Genomic DNA, 15545 nt, shown 5'->3' on the forward strand with positions numbered 1-15545 from the left:
CTCTGCTTCCCCCTTCAGCAAAATTATTCAAAAATGTTGTTAATACTCCCTTTCTCCAATTGCTCTCCTCTGATTCTCTCTTGAACATTCACAGATCAGGCTTTTGCCTCTAACTGTCCATTGAAGCTACTCATACTGAGGTCATCAGTGACCCCCACGAAATAAACCCAGTGGTCAACTGCTAGTCCTTCCTGACCTGTCCTGCTTAAAACAGTATCTTCCAGGACACCACACTCCCCTGGGTTCCCTCCTACTGCTTTCTCAGCCTCTTGTGTTGGTTCTTTTCCTTCTTTCTCTCCTCTTATGTCGGAGTGGGTGCAGTCCTGGTCCCCTTCTCCACCTCCACTCACTCTCCTGTCTTGTCCAGCCTCGTGGATTTTTTTTTTTTTTTTTTTTTTTTGCGGTACGTGGGCCTCTCACTGTCATGGCCTCTCCCATTGCGGAGCACAGGCTCCGGACACGCAGGCTCAGCGGCCATGGCTCACGGGCCCAGCCGCTCCGCGGCATGTGGGATCTTCCCGGACTGGGGCACGAACCCGCGTCCCCTGCATCGGCAGGCGGACTGTCAACCACTGCGCCACCAGGGAAGCCCCCTCGTGGATTTTAATAGCATCTCTATACCCAAAATTCCCAAATTTGTGTCTGCAACTCCAGCCTCTCTCCCAAACCCCAGAAATGAGTGTCCAGCTCCCTGCTCAGCGTCTCCACTTGGACATCTCATAGGCGTCTCAAACCTGGCGTGCTCAGAGGGATCTTCTCCCAAGTCCTCCCCATCTCAGCTAGTGACAACTCCACCAGGTAAAAAACCCTGATGTCACCTTTGATTCTCCTGCTTCTCCCCTATTCCATGTTATGGCCTGAACTGTGTCCCCTTAAAAATTCATATGTTACAGTCCTAGTTCCCAGGACCTCAGAATGTGACTGTATTTCGATTAAGTTAAAATGAGGTCATTAGTGGGCCCGAATCTAATGTGACTGGTGTGTGTATTATAAGAGGAAATTCGAACACAGACACGTACAGGGGTAAGACCATGTGAAGAAGCAGTAAAAAGAAAGACACTACAAGTCAAGGAAGGAGACCTGGAGCAGAGCCTTCCCTCACAGCCTTAGAAGGAACCAAATCTACTGACACTTTGCTCTTGGACGTCTAGCCCACAGAACTATGAGAAAATAAATTTCTACTTAAACCACCACCATGTGGTACTTTGTTATAAGCAGCTCTAGCAAAGTAATACCCCACATCCATTCTATCAACAATTTCTGTTGGTTCCACCATTAAAATACACACAACAATCGAACCATTTCTCGCCATTTCTCCTGCCATCACCCTGGTCCCAGCATTATCATCTCTCAATGGGTTCCTGCAACAAGGACCCAGTTGGTCTCCGTGCTTCCACCACTGTGTTCCTATGGTCTATTCTCGACACAAGCCAGAGTGGTCCTGTTAAAATGTAAGTCAAACCACGTAACTCCTGACTTGAGTAAAAGTACAATGACCTGGAGGCCCTGCACCATTTGGACCTGCCCCTCTCAGCGCTGTGCTGCTCTAACTCAGGTCCAGCCTCTCTGAGGTCATTCCTGTCCTGGAAATGTGCCAGCTCTGCTACCGCCTCCAGGCCCCTATACTTACTATTCCTTCTACTAAGAACACTCTTCCCCGCACACTTGCAGGGCTCGTTCACAGACCTTCTTTAAGTCTTTCCTTGAAAGTCGTTTTCTCAAAAGAGCCTTTCCTATCCATCCCATTAGAATTGCATTCCCAGAACTCCCTATTCTACTTCCCAGACATATTTTTCTCCATAGCACTCATCACTTTCTAACAGGCTATATAATGTACTCATTTATTTTATTTTCTGTCTCCTAGCACTAGAGTGATCCATATGAGCAGTTTTTGTTTTGTTTGTTTGTTTTCCTGTCTCACCAGTGCCTAGAACAGTGCCAGGTGCACCGTAAGCACGTAGGCAGACTGGATCATCTGGTCCCAATTCCTCCCTGGATCCACACCCTGTAACATATCAAGTTACTTGGCAATGTCCTTCCACCGTGGCCGAGGTGCCCTGCTCTGTCCAGCTTCCTGCCACTGAGCTGAATAATGTCACCTGCTTTGGTCAGTGGGCTATTAGCAGACACAATGATGAGACCAGAGGCTATTAATGGGCTTGTTCATTGAAGCTCACTTCTTGTGCTGCCACATCGCCATGAGAAGGATGTGTACGTAGAGTGACTCCTTAGCCGCAGGACAAAGGTGGATGTCGCATGAAGCAGAGTTAAGTCACCCCACCTACACCAGAAAAGGCCAGCCGGGATCAGCTGATGACTGGCCAACCCTCTGAAGCAGGAGCAAGACCAGGCCAGATCAGCCAAGCCCAGCCCAGATCAACTGACTCTCAGCCTCCTGACTCAAGTACTTTAATAACAAGTGACTGTTCCTTTGAGCAGCTGAGTATTGGGTTGGTTTGTTACGTAACTGTTATGCCAATATTCAAGTGAATCAGCATGCAGTTAAGTATTTGCTGAGAAAAAAATTAATGTATCAGAGTGATCCCCATAAGCCCAAAGAGGTTTACAGGCACACCTGTGCTATGAAAGGAAGCAATGTTAACCCACATCCTTGGTGCTAGCCCTTTGTTCCAAATACCAGAGGGCTAAGAATAATTACAGATTCATCCTGAAAGGGCTTTGCTACTGACTGGCCACTGCATGAAACACTGGGTCTACTTTTTTCTAAGTTTATTTTGAATTTCATGTGAAGCTCATTGAACCAGGACACCTGGCAACAACACAACATCTTTTTAAACTTTTATTATTATCATTAGCATTATTGTTTTAGCTTTTCACTAGAGATCCACAAAAGGAAGAATAAACATTAAAGACAATGACATCTGATCTATGTAGTGTAGGAATTGTGCACTTTTTATTTTTAATTTATTTATTTAATTTATTTATCCTTGGCTGCCTTGGGTCTTTGTTGCTGTGCACGGGCTTTTCTCTAGTTGCGGCAAGCGGGGTCTACTCTTCACTGTGGTGCGCGGGCTTCTCATTGTGGTGGCTTCCCTTGTTGCGGAGTCTGGGCTCTAGGCGCACAGGCTTCAGTAGTTGTGGCTCGCAGGCTCTAGAGCGCGGGCTCGGTAGTTGTGGCGCATGGGCTTAGTTGCTCCGCGGCATGTGGGATCTTCCCGGACCAGGGCTTGAATCCATGTCCCCTGCCTTGGCAGGCAGATTCTTAACCAGTGTGCCACCAGGGAAGCCCAGTGCACTTTCTTTCTTTGCTTCATTTCCATACCTTTCATGTGTGCCAAGCTACACATACGTGACTTATTTCATTATCATTAGACAACTTTTGCCAAATGTGAGAAACTTCGCTACTGCATGACCCTTTCATTTCATTCTCAAAGGATCAAATGACTCAAGAATTCTCTGGCAGGACCATTAAAAATCCACAATAGGGCTTCCCTGATGGAGCAGTGGTTGAGAGTCCGCCTGCCAATGCAGGGGACACGGGTTCGAGCCCTGGTCTGGGAAGATCCCACATGCCGCGGAGCAACTGGGCCCATGAGCCACAACTACTGAGCCTGCGCATCTGGAGCCTGTGCTCCGCAACAGGAGAGGCCGCGACAGTGAGAGGCCTGCGCACCATGATGAAGAGTGGCCCCTGCTCGCCGCAACCAGAGAAAGCCCTCGCACAGAAACCAGGACCCAATGCAGCCAAATAAATAAATAAAATGAATTTATTTTTTTAAAAAAATCCACAATAAAAGGATTTCAGAGGAAAGGGAAAGATACCCAACACACCTAAACCAATCACTTGTTTTTTATGCCATTTTTAGTAACATCAACAGTTACGTACAGACCAGAAATGAGATCGGAGAACTGATTTTAAAAATGGCCTGTACCAGCACCAAATCCCTCCATAGTAACTTCTCTTCTCTACTTGCCACATACAGTGTGATTGACAATCCAGGAAATTATTTGAAATTTACCTGGAAAACTTCATGCATGGAAATATGGAAGGGTCTATAAAATTATTGAATAAAGTACATACACTGCAGAGAAAAATGTTAGGCATGTAACAATATTACCTTTCAGACATTTAGTACTGGGTTGGCCAAAAGGTTCGTTCGGGTATTTCCATATGGAAAAACACAAACTTTTTGGCCAACCCAGTATTCGTAGTCCAATTAGCCCGGTGCCTGTAGGTGTCTGCCTGGAACAGACTTACATATAAAGTGTCTCTGCCGGGAACACAGGATGGAGCCGGACTTTCTCTGACATTCAGTCCTTCACCTGAGTCCCAGACCAAACCACACGATCACAGCATTCACCTCTTCCATCACCTACCACTGCCCCAGGGCCTGGGGACCTGATTCTTACACCACGTCTCGGTTTCCCCCTGTAGAGGTAGAAGGAGTGGGGTAAATCCTTAGTCCAATCTTCCCTCAGGAAAAGAACAAACTGTTCTGGGTTACCATGCTCACTTACCACTTCAGGAAAGGATTGACAGGACGCGAAAGAAAGAAAAGCAGTTGGGTTGAAAGGGAGACGGAAGATGGATAAAGTCTTGTCTGTGAAAACAACGGAGAACAAGAGGCAGAAAAGCCTGTATCACAGGCTTGGCGGAGACAAGGAAGGTCCCAGGGACGTAAAACAGGGTAACATTGAAAGTTATGAGGCAGAGAGCTAGGGTTCTCTGCTCTACCTCCTGCCTCCCAGAAAGTGAATACTGCCCAAGATAAACGGCCTTTTGTTTCATACTTTTACAATGGAGAATTCAGTTTGCTTTATTTTATTACTATGTGCCCCCATCTGGCTAACTGGGTACTCTGTCCATACATACAAAATATTTTTCCTTCAGTTATGAAGTCAGGCTAGATCCAAGGGGCCTCTCTACATTAGTAAACAATGTGGTCAGGCTTGTAAAGGTTGTGCCTTCACTTATAGTCTCTGCAACTCATTACTTACCAATGTCTCACACACACACACACACACACCTGTTTCCTGTGTGACTGTTTTGTTGCCTTTATGATATTGCAAAATTTTAAAGGCTCAAGTCTATGGCTTGCACTTTTCATGTGCTCCAGTATCATGTCAGAACATGTGAGCAAACAGTAAGCCCTCAAAAATGCACTTATGTTCAATTACATGAATTGGTAGGTTGGTCAACTTCAGCAGTGGGGAAGATCTGTTAGCAAGTTAGAAAAGAAAAAACAAGAGGGTGATAAGGACCACCAAGTACCCTTTGGAGCCTGTCCATCTCTCTTCAGGGACCAGCTGAAATGCACGCCTTCAGAAGGCTTTCCCAGCCAGTGATGTGCCGGTGAATGTTAACAAATTACTTTCTGAGAAAAAAAAGAGGCCCTGATTTGTAGCATTTGTCAGTCACCTGGCACACTCTCACCATGGCTGATTCAAGCCACCAATGCAGATGGCACTGAACTTAGATCAGGGAGGAGATACATACAGTCAGCTCCCACCAGCCCATGCGAGCTGGCTCCTCCGGCATCCCACTGGCCCTAACCCTGCTGTCTGAATCCATCCTTACTTCTTGATCCCATAAGTCTGTATTTCAGAATATATTAAAGTGTGCACCTAATTCTGCCTAGCCTGTCTACCTCTTGTATTTCAACTATGAGATCCTTGAAGAGAGGCACTGAATCTTAATTATCATACATATATACACATATGTAAATAGAGAGAGAGAGAGAAACACATCTATGTAACTGTACATAATCTTCCAGAGAAGTGCAGCTTTAAAAATATTTGTCATTTTGGCAAGTCTATGTATCTCCTCAGGTGCTCTGGAGTTCTGCATTTGACAAAGCCCCTCAACATATATGGGAGAGCAAATAGTAATGGAGCCCCCAGTTTTTAACCAAACAGACTGCATTCCTCAGCCGCCCATATAATTAGTCCGGGTCATACAAGGCCAGGCCATGCAATTCAACTGGAAGAATTGTGTGGAATTTCTTCTGATAACTTTGGTTAGGAGGAAGCTAGTACATATTCTTTGTCTCTTCATTGACTTTATTCCTGGAAAGTGTACACAATGGCTAATGCTGCAGCAGCCATTTTGGTTTAAGAGGCAACCTTGAAAATGGAGGTTCTTGGTGGAATCAACTAGATGGAAGGGTTCTGGAACCCTGAGTAATCTGTGGAGTGTAGCTCATCTATTAAAGGTACACTGCTGGGCTTCCCTGGTGGCGCAGTGGTGGAGAGTCCGCCTGCCGATGCAGGGGACGCCGGTTCGTGCCCCGGTCCGGGAAGATCCCGTATGCCGCGGAGCGGCTGGGCCCGTGAGCCATGGCCGCTGAGCCTGCGCGTCCGGAGCCTGTGCTCCGCAACGGGAGAGGCCACGACAGTGAGAGGCCCGCGTACCGCAAAAAAAAAAAAGGTACATTGCCTACCTGATATTTACATAAGAGAGAAATAAGCTTCTATCTTGTTAAAGCTACTATTGTTCCAGGTCTCTATTACAGCTAAACTTTACCTTAAATGACATACTATGGCACAACAGGAAAGATTTGAAACTCTGAAAAATAACACAAGTCAATATGCCCTGCTTCCTGTGGAGCCTTACTTGCTCCCTGTACTGTCCCAGGCACTTACATATTGGTTGAACCATGTTTTTAGTTTTTCCACCACCTCAAGGCCATACCATTTTTCTTTTTAATATACAGACCATGGCTTGCACTGAGTAAGTGTTTAATAAATATTTGTTGAATTGATTTTCCTGTTCAAAAAAAAAAAAATGTCCTGCTTCCAGACTGATTCAGAGCCACGTAATAAAATAATGGCAAAAGGCCTTCTTACTTGTCTCTCCAAAAGTTGTGACCCCAGTGTCCACAAACATCTTCAATCCCGGTCTTCACGTGATCAAAAAACTAAAACAGAAAAAGCAGGCTGATTAATTTTACCTCAAATCAGTCATTTCCATTTCTATTCATAAAAATTAGGAATTTCTATTTACAGAAATTCTAATTCTTATTTCTACTTATAGTTGTAAATATTTTATCTATAGAAAGTCTAATTATAGAAATTTCTCTTAATATCAAGCTTAAACTTCAAAGACCCTGACAGTTTTTGCTTTTTGTTTATTTGAATAAACAATAAAACAACAATTCATCTTCGAACAAGTTGATGAGATGTTTGTCATATCAATCTTAGGCAATTCATAGATTATTTTTCTTATCATGTATATGTATGGCTGAGTCGCTTTGCTGTGCACCTGAAACTATCACAACGTTAATCGCACATACTACAATATAAAATAAAAAGTTAAAAACAAATAAAACAGCCTGTTCATAGTTTTGGAAAATATGAAATATGGTAATAATTTTCCAGTAGAAACATTTCAGGTTGAAGGAAGTGATACTCCTGTATTCCTGAAGGAGTATAGCCTCCTTGGGGCTGTGTTCATTCTACCCCCAATTCACGCCCTTCTCCATCCACCCTCTACCCTACCCCACCCCCCTCACCCTCTGCCAGTTACCTCTTCAGGAAATGAGCAACATGGTGTCAAGCAGTCTGACTTAATCCAATAATTTTCCCTTTGACCATTTAAATTGTTACACTATGGTTACATTAACACCTACCCGACAATGGATTTCCTCACTGACAGCTTGCTGTTTCTTATTGGACCTCTTAACATCAAGGAACTCCACCAGCGGTCGGATAGTTATTCCCTGCACAGAAAAACAAGGAGGAGAAGGGAAACTTCTTGTCAAATTCAAGAATAACTTCTATTCTCCTAAACTTTGATAACTGACAAAAGATACCCTGCCCCCAAGACTTAACACAGCATATGTAACATTTTGTTACTTTTCTTCTTCCTCTCTAACAGCTGGCATATTTTCAGAGGGCCATGTCCCCAAACCTGCTACTAGAAGCAAAACAGTGGACAGAATGCAAGGAATTGAAAACGTAATTGTATGTAATTCTAAGAAATAGAAAAAGAGAGTAATTCTAAAAAATAATAAAGTATTATCCAGTTCAGAGGAATCACCTACTTGTATTATTCATAGAAAACATCTCAATGATTCATTCACTAATCTATTAAACAATTTTAATTGAGCGTTCAGGGCGTACATGTCAGCGGCTCGGGCATTTGGGACACAGGGATGGACAGTTAAGGACCTCAGCTTAAGGACTTCATATTCTTATGAGGAGAAGGATATGCACAAAACCAGTTACAAAGTAGGCACAGGAGGAATGAGAGAGATACACAGGGAATGGGTCAAGGAAGGCTCTGCAGAAAGGGAACCCTGGATCAGAGTCTTACAAGTTGTTGGAAGCAGAACCTAGCAGAGACCTAATAGGAGCATAGGACCAGCCGTGAGAAAGGACCAGTGTGGGTTTGGGCATGTTCACAGGGCACTTGGGAAATGGAGAGAAACATAAGCTATTTAGTAAGCCAGGAAGAGAAAAAAATCCTTAATATAATAAAAAATATCTGCCAGAAATCTCTAGTGAACATCTGACTTAATAATGAAACATTAAAAGCATTTCCGTTAGAAGTAGGAAAAACACAAGGATACTCCCGACCTGCTGTTCCACAATGCTTGTCCTGGTCAATGAAATAGGAAGAGACAGAGGGGAAAGCATAGATACTGAAAATAGAGTGACAAGGGTTTTGTTGCTCAAGAATGACCTAGTTTTTGTCCTAAAAAATCGACAACAATCTTTTTTCATTTAAAAGTAACAAGAAAGTTTAGTAAAGTGACTAAACATAAAAAGAACATACACAAATCCATCCCATATACTAATTTAAAAAAAAAAACAGAATAAACACCTACAAAATAGCAATGAAACACACATGTATAGTGAGAGATAGAATGGGAGAGAATATACTTAATACTACTTTATACTACTATATTATATATTATACTATATGGATACTATATATATATATATATATACACACACACACACACACACACATACTTTCATACTCTCTACAGAAGTACATAATACAGTATATAATCCTATCATGAAATGCACAGAAAGCCTTTACAAAGAGAACTGTAAAATGTAATTAAAGGATATTAAAAAGATTTGAGTTTGAAAAACCACACAAAGTTCCTTGGTGGGATTAGTTAACAGTATTATGATGGTAATTTTACCTCAATATATGTGCAATACAATTTCGATAACATATTCCAAAGGATTTTTAAGAAACGTGAATATTTAGAAGTTGAGAAAATGTTCAAAATTAATCTGGAAGAGTAAATGGAACCAGAAAAATTTAGAGAAAGGAGAATGATGGGGCACTAACAGATCCCAAAACAAACTATCGCTATTATGTTTAAAATTATGTGATACGGGCACTAAAATAGGCCAATGCGGGGTCCAGGAAGATCCCCGAGTCTCTTGCCTGGCTGGCCGATGGCTGCCACCACTCGGCATGAAGAATTCATGACCAGGAGGCATTACTGGATTTTCGGGGAGGGGTGGATATGTTGAGAGATGCTCCCTGACACGACTGGTTCCTCGCTCACCTCTCTGCATGTCTTTAAGTCTTTAAGAATGTTTCTGGTAACATAAACTGTGACACACACACATTTTGTAAAGGAGGTCATTAATTTTGTTCCATCAGTCCAGCTTTGGGCGTTTTTCAGCTTCACTTTCACTTTCTAAAACATGAATGATTTTGAGCAAGTTTGGCGTGACGCACCTTGTGTTCTACTTGTAGTTCAGTCTGCCACTTTGAAATAACATAGGAGGTAATAACCATTTTCCAATCAACACATATTCTGTCATTTTTAACTTAGGTAAATGAAAATAGGTGTCAACATGTGGTTTACAGGGATGGGTGATTTCACTTTCAGATTCCATGAAGCCTCTAGGTTAATAATAGCTCCAGGAAAAAAAAACCCAACAAAGTCAGTGCTATTTATAAAATGACACAATGTGTTCTGAGGATACTAAGTGTTGTTTCACATGCTTTTCTCTACCAGGTATTCATTCAGTTAATAATAAGCGAGTGCCTTATATTTGTAAATATAGGACATAAAGGTAAAGATTGGACACGGGGCCTGCCCCAGTCACTAAGCTGATTTCTTCCACTAGACGGATAACCTAGAATAAATAAAACAGAACTGATCTACTACAGGAAGCAAGTGTGGCTCAGCGCCCAGGTCAAGTCAAGTTTCTAAAACTACAACATAATTAAGTTTATAATTAATAAAAGTATGGATGAGATGCAATGACACGTCTCATTTAAAAATACATATTTGTACAGATGAACCTATTTGCTGGGCAGGAACAGAGACACAGACATAGAGAATGGACGTGTAGACACGGTGGGGCGGGAGGGAAGGAGGGGCGGGATGAATTGGGAGATTAGGATTGACATATATACACTATCATGTGTACAATAACTAGCTAGTGGGAACCTGCTGTACGGCACAGGGAGCTCAGCTCGGTGCTCTGTGATGACCTAGGTGGGTGGGATGGGGGGAGGGAGGTCCAAGAGGGAGGGGTATATGTATACATATAGCTGATTCACTTCATCGTACAGCAGAAACTAACACAACACTGTAAAGCCACCATACTCTGATAAAAAATTAATTAAATTAAACCCCAAAAAGAAGTATTTGTTTAAACAGTGTCTTTTTAATAGTCCCCATTCTCTCTTAGAATTATTTGCAGTTGTCATGCTGTGCTCAAATGGAATTATTTGATAGGTTCTGCCTTACTTTCTCTCCCTCTCTTTGTTCGTTCCTTCCTCAATCCATCTATTTTGGAGGGAGGGGACATGGCATCTGAATGTCATATTAAGTTCCCCAAGCTGGATGTTATATTCTAAGAGCCTGGGTCTCTGGTTGGGGGACACAGTAAAAAAAAAAAAAAAAAAAAGGAATACCTTTGAAAATGCACCTTATTTTACCACGTTGCAGAATTCCTCATTTTGGTCACCTGGGGAGCAGCCTGACAAGGCTTAGAAAAACAGCTTGTTACCATCCATGTGGGTGAAAAAATAAAGAAACCCCTTCGTTTTCCATCAAACCAATGAAAAACGTATTTGCAAAGCACAGGTTAAATTTTCACCCATTCATGTGGCTTCAGCGCAATAAACACAACACCCCAGAGTCAGGCCTGGCAGAGGGGAACTGCTACACAGCAGCCCGGGAAGAATGACAGCGAGGTAAGCTTTATTTGTTCCCTCCGCCATCCATCTCTGCTTTCTGCCCACCCTCACCCTTCTGCTCCCAGTAAAGTGAGAAAGTAAAAGGCACTGCTGCCTGATTGAAGAGGGAGCATCTTTGGGTCTGTTCTTTTGGAAGAAAACGATTTCTTTCGTTTTTGTTTTTTCGCAATTAAATTTTGCAAAAAACAAAGCGGGGGTGAGGGCAGGGGGTGGGGGACGGCTTTATATTTCTTTGCTGATTTAACAGGCAGGCAATTTCCAGAAAGACTTGAAGAAACTGTTTTCATTCATTAAAAAATATTACTGTCATGGCTATGCTATCCTATATTAGGCTTTTTCACATTCCAAACTTGACCACAGAGATCGTAAATCTGGTTGTACACACAGTGTTTATTTTAGAATGGGGTAAATGGGATGAGAACCATAAAAGTATTCAAGGAGGAGCTTGCTATCTTGCAAGTAGGGTGAAATGCAGACTCGTCAGTTTCGGACAATGACTAAACAGCAGATTACAACACTAATCCAATGATGGAGGCAAAAAGAGACTCCGCCCTTGGAATTCCAGTCAACCGTGCTCCTTGATGGACTTCTCCTTAACTGCTCAATGAATTTCCAGAATTCTGACGATCTGCCCTATAATTATAGGGACTAACTGAATAATAATTATTGGGCTCTGAAATACATTGAAAGGAATTAAGTTTTTCTTTCTCCTATTATCATTTTACTTCATGTTATAATGCAAACAGAGCAAATCATCAGGTTAAAACCTTGCATCAGGTATCGTGTTTACATACATATTTCCTCTCTACTGCCTGGGAGGGAGGTACCACGATTCAGACCTTAGAGCAAAGCAAACTGAGGCTCACAGATCCTATGAAGAGCTGGGCCAGAACACTAACCCAGAACGGCCTACTCCAATGTCTGTGCTTTCTACTGCTGGATTCTACCCTGCCTCAATCTTGAATATCATTTTAAAACAAGAGAGACAGCTTATATTTTCTATATCATTACCAATCTTATTTATATGAAAACGAACGTACACGTCCAAGGAATCAGAATCGTTTACTCATTCACTATTCTCCAAGCAAGATTGTTTTCCGGGAAGATGTTAATGGCTTCATCAAGAGGCTACTTTCTCTAATTATCAACGCGATTCAAGGAACGTTAAAATTCTCATTATAAATCTTAGTATCAAATAATAAGCCACGCGTCACAGGAAATTCTGCTTTAGAAGATGGTGCTAACTCTAGAGTATCAGGATGGAAGTATTAAAATACTTCCTACAAGAAATACTAAAATAAGAGGGAAAGGCATTTTAATGTTTAATGATGGGTCCATCAACATAAAAGTTGTCATTTGGAGAAGAACACATCGCTATTCATCAGAAGGCAAAATTGTATGCATGGATGATAATTAGTTGTTTCTACTATGTTTGGAACCCACTAAGTCTCTCCTCCCAGGCTCCTTTCCCTGAGTCCCCTAATAATGGATGTATTCTGGAAAAAAGAACCTTTCTGAAGGCAGCGTGTGTGTATTTGTGTGTTTGTGCATGTGTGTGTTCATCGTCTCCTAAAGACCAGTGGGGGATAGGAAATGGGAGGGAAAGGGGTCAGGTCAAGGACCCAAGTGATAGCCGTTAGTCTCCAGTCTTCGCACACAGAGAGGGGATGGGGCAGACCACAGCGAAGGGAAGGGAACAGGAGGTGTGGGACCACACAATTCCTCTTCCTATGGGCGTCACAGTGCGTGTCGCAGGGTCATCCTTAAACCTAATCAGAGCAGAAGACTGTCCACGGGGCATGCTTGCAGATGCCGAATATGGACCCCCCCAAACATCTCCATCACTGAAGGGTTTACTTGCTACGTTTACAATACCAAAAAGAGCCAACACAACTATCTTGTTTGTTGCCACTACTGTTGTTAATCTGTCACATTAAAAACTTTCTTAATCAATGTCAACTGTTGATATACACAGCGCTCATCCAAAGTGGGTGTGTAGTCCTTTAACGTGGGGACTCAAAACTTCACTTAGACCTGATGCCTGAGGTACGATTCCAAAAAGCCAAAATACGAAGAGTGTAAAAATGACACCTTATATTGACCACCTGTACGCATACATTCAATGAACAACAGTATACATATATTGTACTATTTTTCTTTTTCCTATGTGATGTTTGTTCTGAATGCAGAAGTGCAATGTTATGTCTGTCGAATCTAATAACTAAACCACCTGAGCTTGCCTTTTGCGTGTCCTCTCTGGAATTACATCTTTTTATTCAGTCTTTTTTTATCTCACATTACGAGGCAGAGACCCATGGGGTTGGGGGTACGGGGCTGGTTTTACTATGAATATTTGTGTAGACATAACGGCTGACAGATTCATCTCCAAACGACCTGGTTCTTAGGTGCTCTAGACTGCCATGGTCCTCTTTTTGTATTTGATACTCAGATGTGACACCTTGATTTCTGAGAGCCTGGAGAAGAGTCCAGAGCATTGACTCAGGCTGGGCAGGGCTTTCTGTGGGGGTTAGGGCAGGGCAGCTAGCTTGGGAAGAGCCGGAGAGTGACTCCCAGGCCTGACTTGTCCCCCTCAAGCACTCTGCCCCAGGCTGCTCCTGAGACATTAAAGGGCTCAAGGCAAAATAGATTCACTTTCTTTTTCGAATTCTTTCCCAGTTGGGTTTTTACATAATATTGAGCAGAGTTTGGAAAACAACTTGTGTGGTTAACGCGGGGCATTTGTTATACTACCCTCTTTACACTTAATGTATGTTTGAAAAGTTTCCTTAATAAAGTTTCTAAAATGTCAAAAAAATAAAAAAAGAAGAAGAAAAACAGGCAAATGAGCAAAAGCACATTAGTGGTTGCCAGGGGCTGGGCGAAGGGAAGGGAGGAGCGTGACTGCCTAACGGGTATGGGATTTCCATTTGGGGTTATGAAAAAGTTCTGGAGTTAGATAGTCATGATGGTTGCTCAACACTGTAAATGTATTTAATGTCAATGAACTGTACCCTTTAAAACTGTTACAGTGGCAAGTTTTATGTTATGTGTATTTTACCACAATTTAAAAAAACTGGGTTGAAAAAAATAAAGAATATTTGTATGTGTAGCACTGAATCACTTTGCTGCACACCTGAAACTAACAAACATTGTTCATCAACTCTACTCCAATATAAAATGAAAAGTTAAAAAAAATGGATTCCCTTCACAACGCTGCCTCAGACGTGTGAGACTAGGTAATTGGACGCTTGTTCCAAGGTTCCTGCAAACACACGGTGAAAAGATGAAAGCAGGGAGTCTGCTTCTCCTCTCCACCCCTGGGGCGCCGTCTCCCTGCGTTGAGAAAAACCAAACCAACCTGGGATGTCTGAACCAAACTAGTATGTGTTCCTCTAACTGGAACTATCCCTAACCTTAACCGGGTAATACTGTCTTCTCTCTCGGCGGGGCGGGGGGGCGGTCAGCAGAGCTCCCCGCAGTTCTGAGCTTGCCTCTGGAGTCGGGGTCCCGGGCTCACCCCCAGCCTCCATCATTCACCAGCCTCTGCCCCTTCTTACCATCTTGCCTGATCACTGCTCTGGGTCCCACACTGCCTTTCCCACTCGTATCCTTTCCTCTTAACAGCCTCTTCTCACAGCGGCCAGGGGCTCCTTTTACCAAGTAAAACACGTCACGCTTCTTCCCCAAACTTGGATGCTTCCGTTTCACCTGGACAGGAGCCAACGTGCTGACACTGGCCCGACTGCCCCCGCTGCCCCACATGACCTAAGACTCCGGACTCTCCCTCACCTCCTCTCTCCTAAACCACACTGCCCTCCAGCGGCCACGTGGGCTACGTGCACACCACCTCCAGACCTTTGTCTGTAGTCCCATTTGCCTGGAATGTTCTTCAGCTCAGCTAATCCTTTTCCCCCCTGCAAACCTTTACTCAAGTATGTTTTTCACCATTGCCTTCCACGACTAATCCATTCCATTCACCCTCACCAGGCCTGAGCCCTACAGCTTCCTGCTGTCCGGGTCTCTCACCCTCTAACAGACTCTAACTCCCTCACTTACTCTGTTTACTTTCACTGGAATGGAAGCTTTGCAGGGTCGGGGATATTTCTGGGTTTTGCTCACTCTTGGACCCTAAGCACCGAGAGCACTGTCTGGCTCGCAGAGGAGCCCCAGACGTAATTTCTAGATGACTGTCCGCAGAACAGAATCTCCTAAGGGCCGGATAATTAACTTAAAGGAGCTGATGAACTTGCAAAGTCAGGATCTTGACCCAGACCCACGCCCTCCTACCACAGCTGTCCACCTCCCCATATTAAATGTGCAGTCACCCCTCGCATTGTTTCCAGGGACGCACAGCTCAGCAGTGAACCCATGTCAAAGAGCTGCTGGGAGGTCATCGCACAAC

At 43.3% G+C, this 15545-nt stretch overlaps 1 protein-coding gene across 2 annotated transcripts in view; it reads right to left on the reverse strand.

The window, feature by feature from the left end:
• SLC9A2 (solute carrier family 9 member A2) overlaps window positions 1-15545 on the reverse strand; it is an 85788-nt gene that overhangs the window by 10198 nt on the left and 60045 nt on the right. For both annotated transcript variants that reach the window (XM_004277734.3, XM_049696070.1), the window contains 2 exons: window positions 7590-7679; window positions 6808-6878 (listed from right to left, as the gene is read on the reverse strand). In XM_004277734.3, coding sequence (XP_004277782.1) covers window positions 6808-6878; window positions 7590-7679 — 161 coding nt within the window. The remainder of the gene's footprint in view (window positions 1-6807; window positions 6879-7589; window positions 7680-15545) is intronic.

This window comes from Orcinus orca, chromosome 13 (assembly GCF_937001465.1).
Source record: "Orcinus orca chromosome 13, mOrcOrc1.1, whole genome shotgun sequence".
In the NCBI taxonomy this organism is placed as follows: Eukaryota; Metazoa; Chordata; class Mammalia; order Artiodactyla; family Delphinidae; genus Orcinus; species Orcinus orca.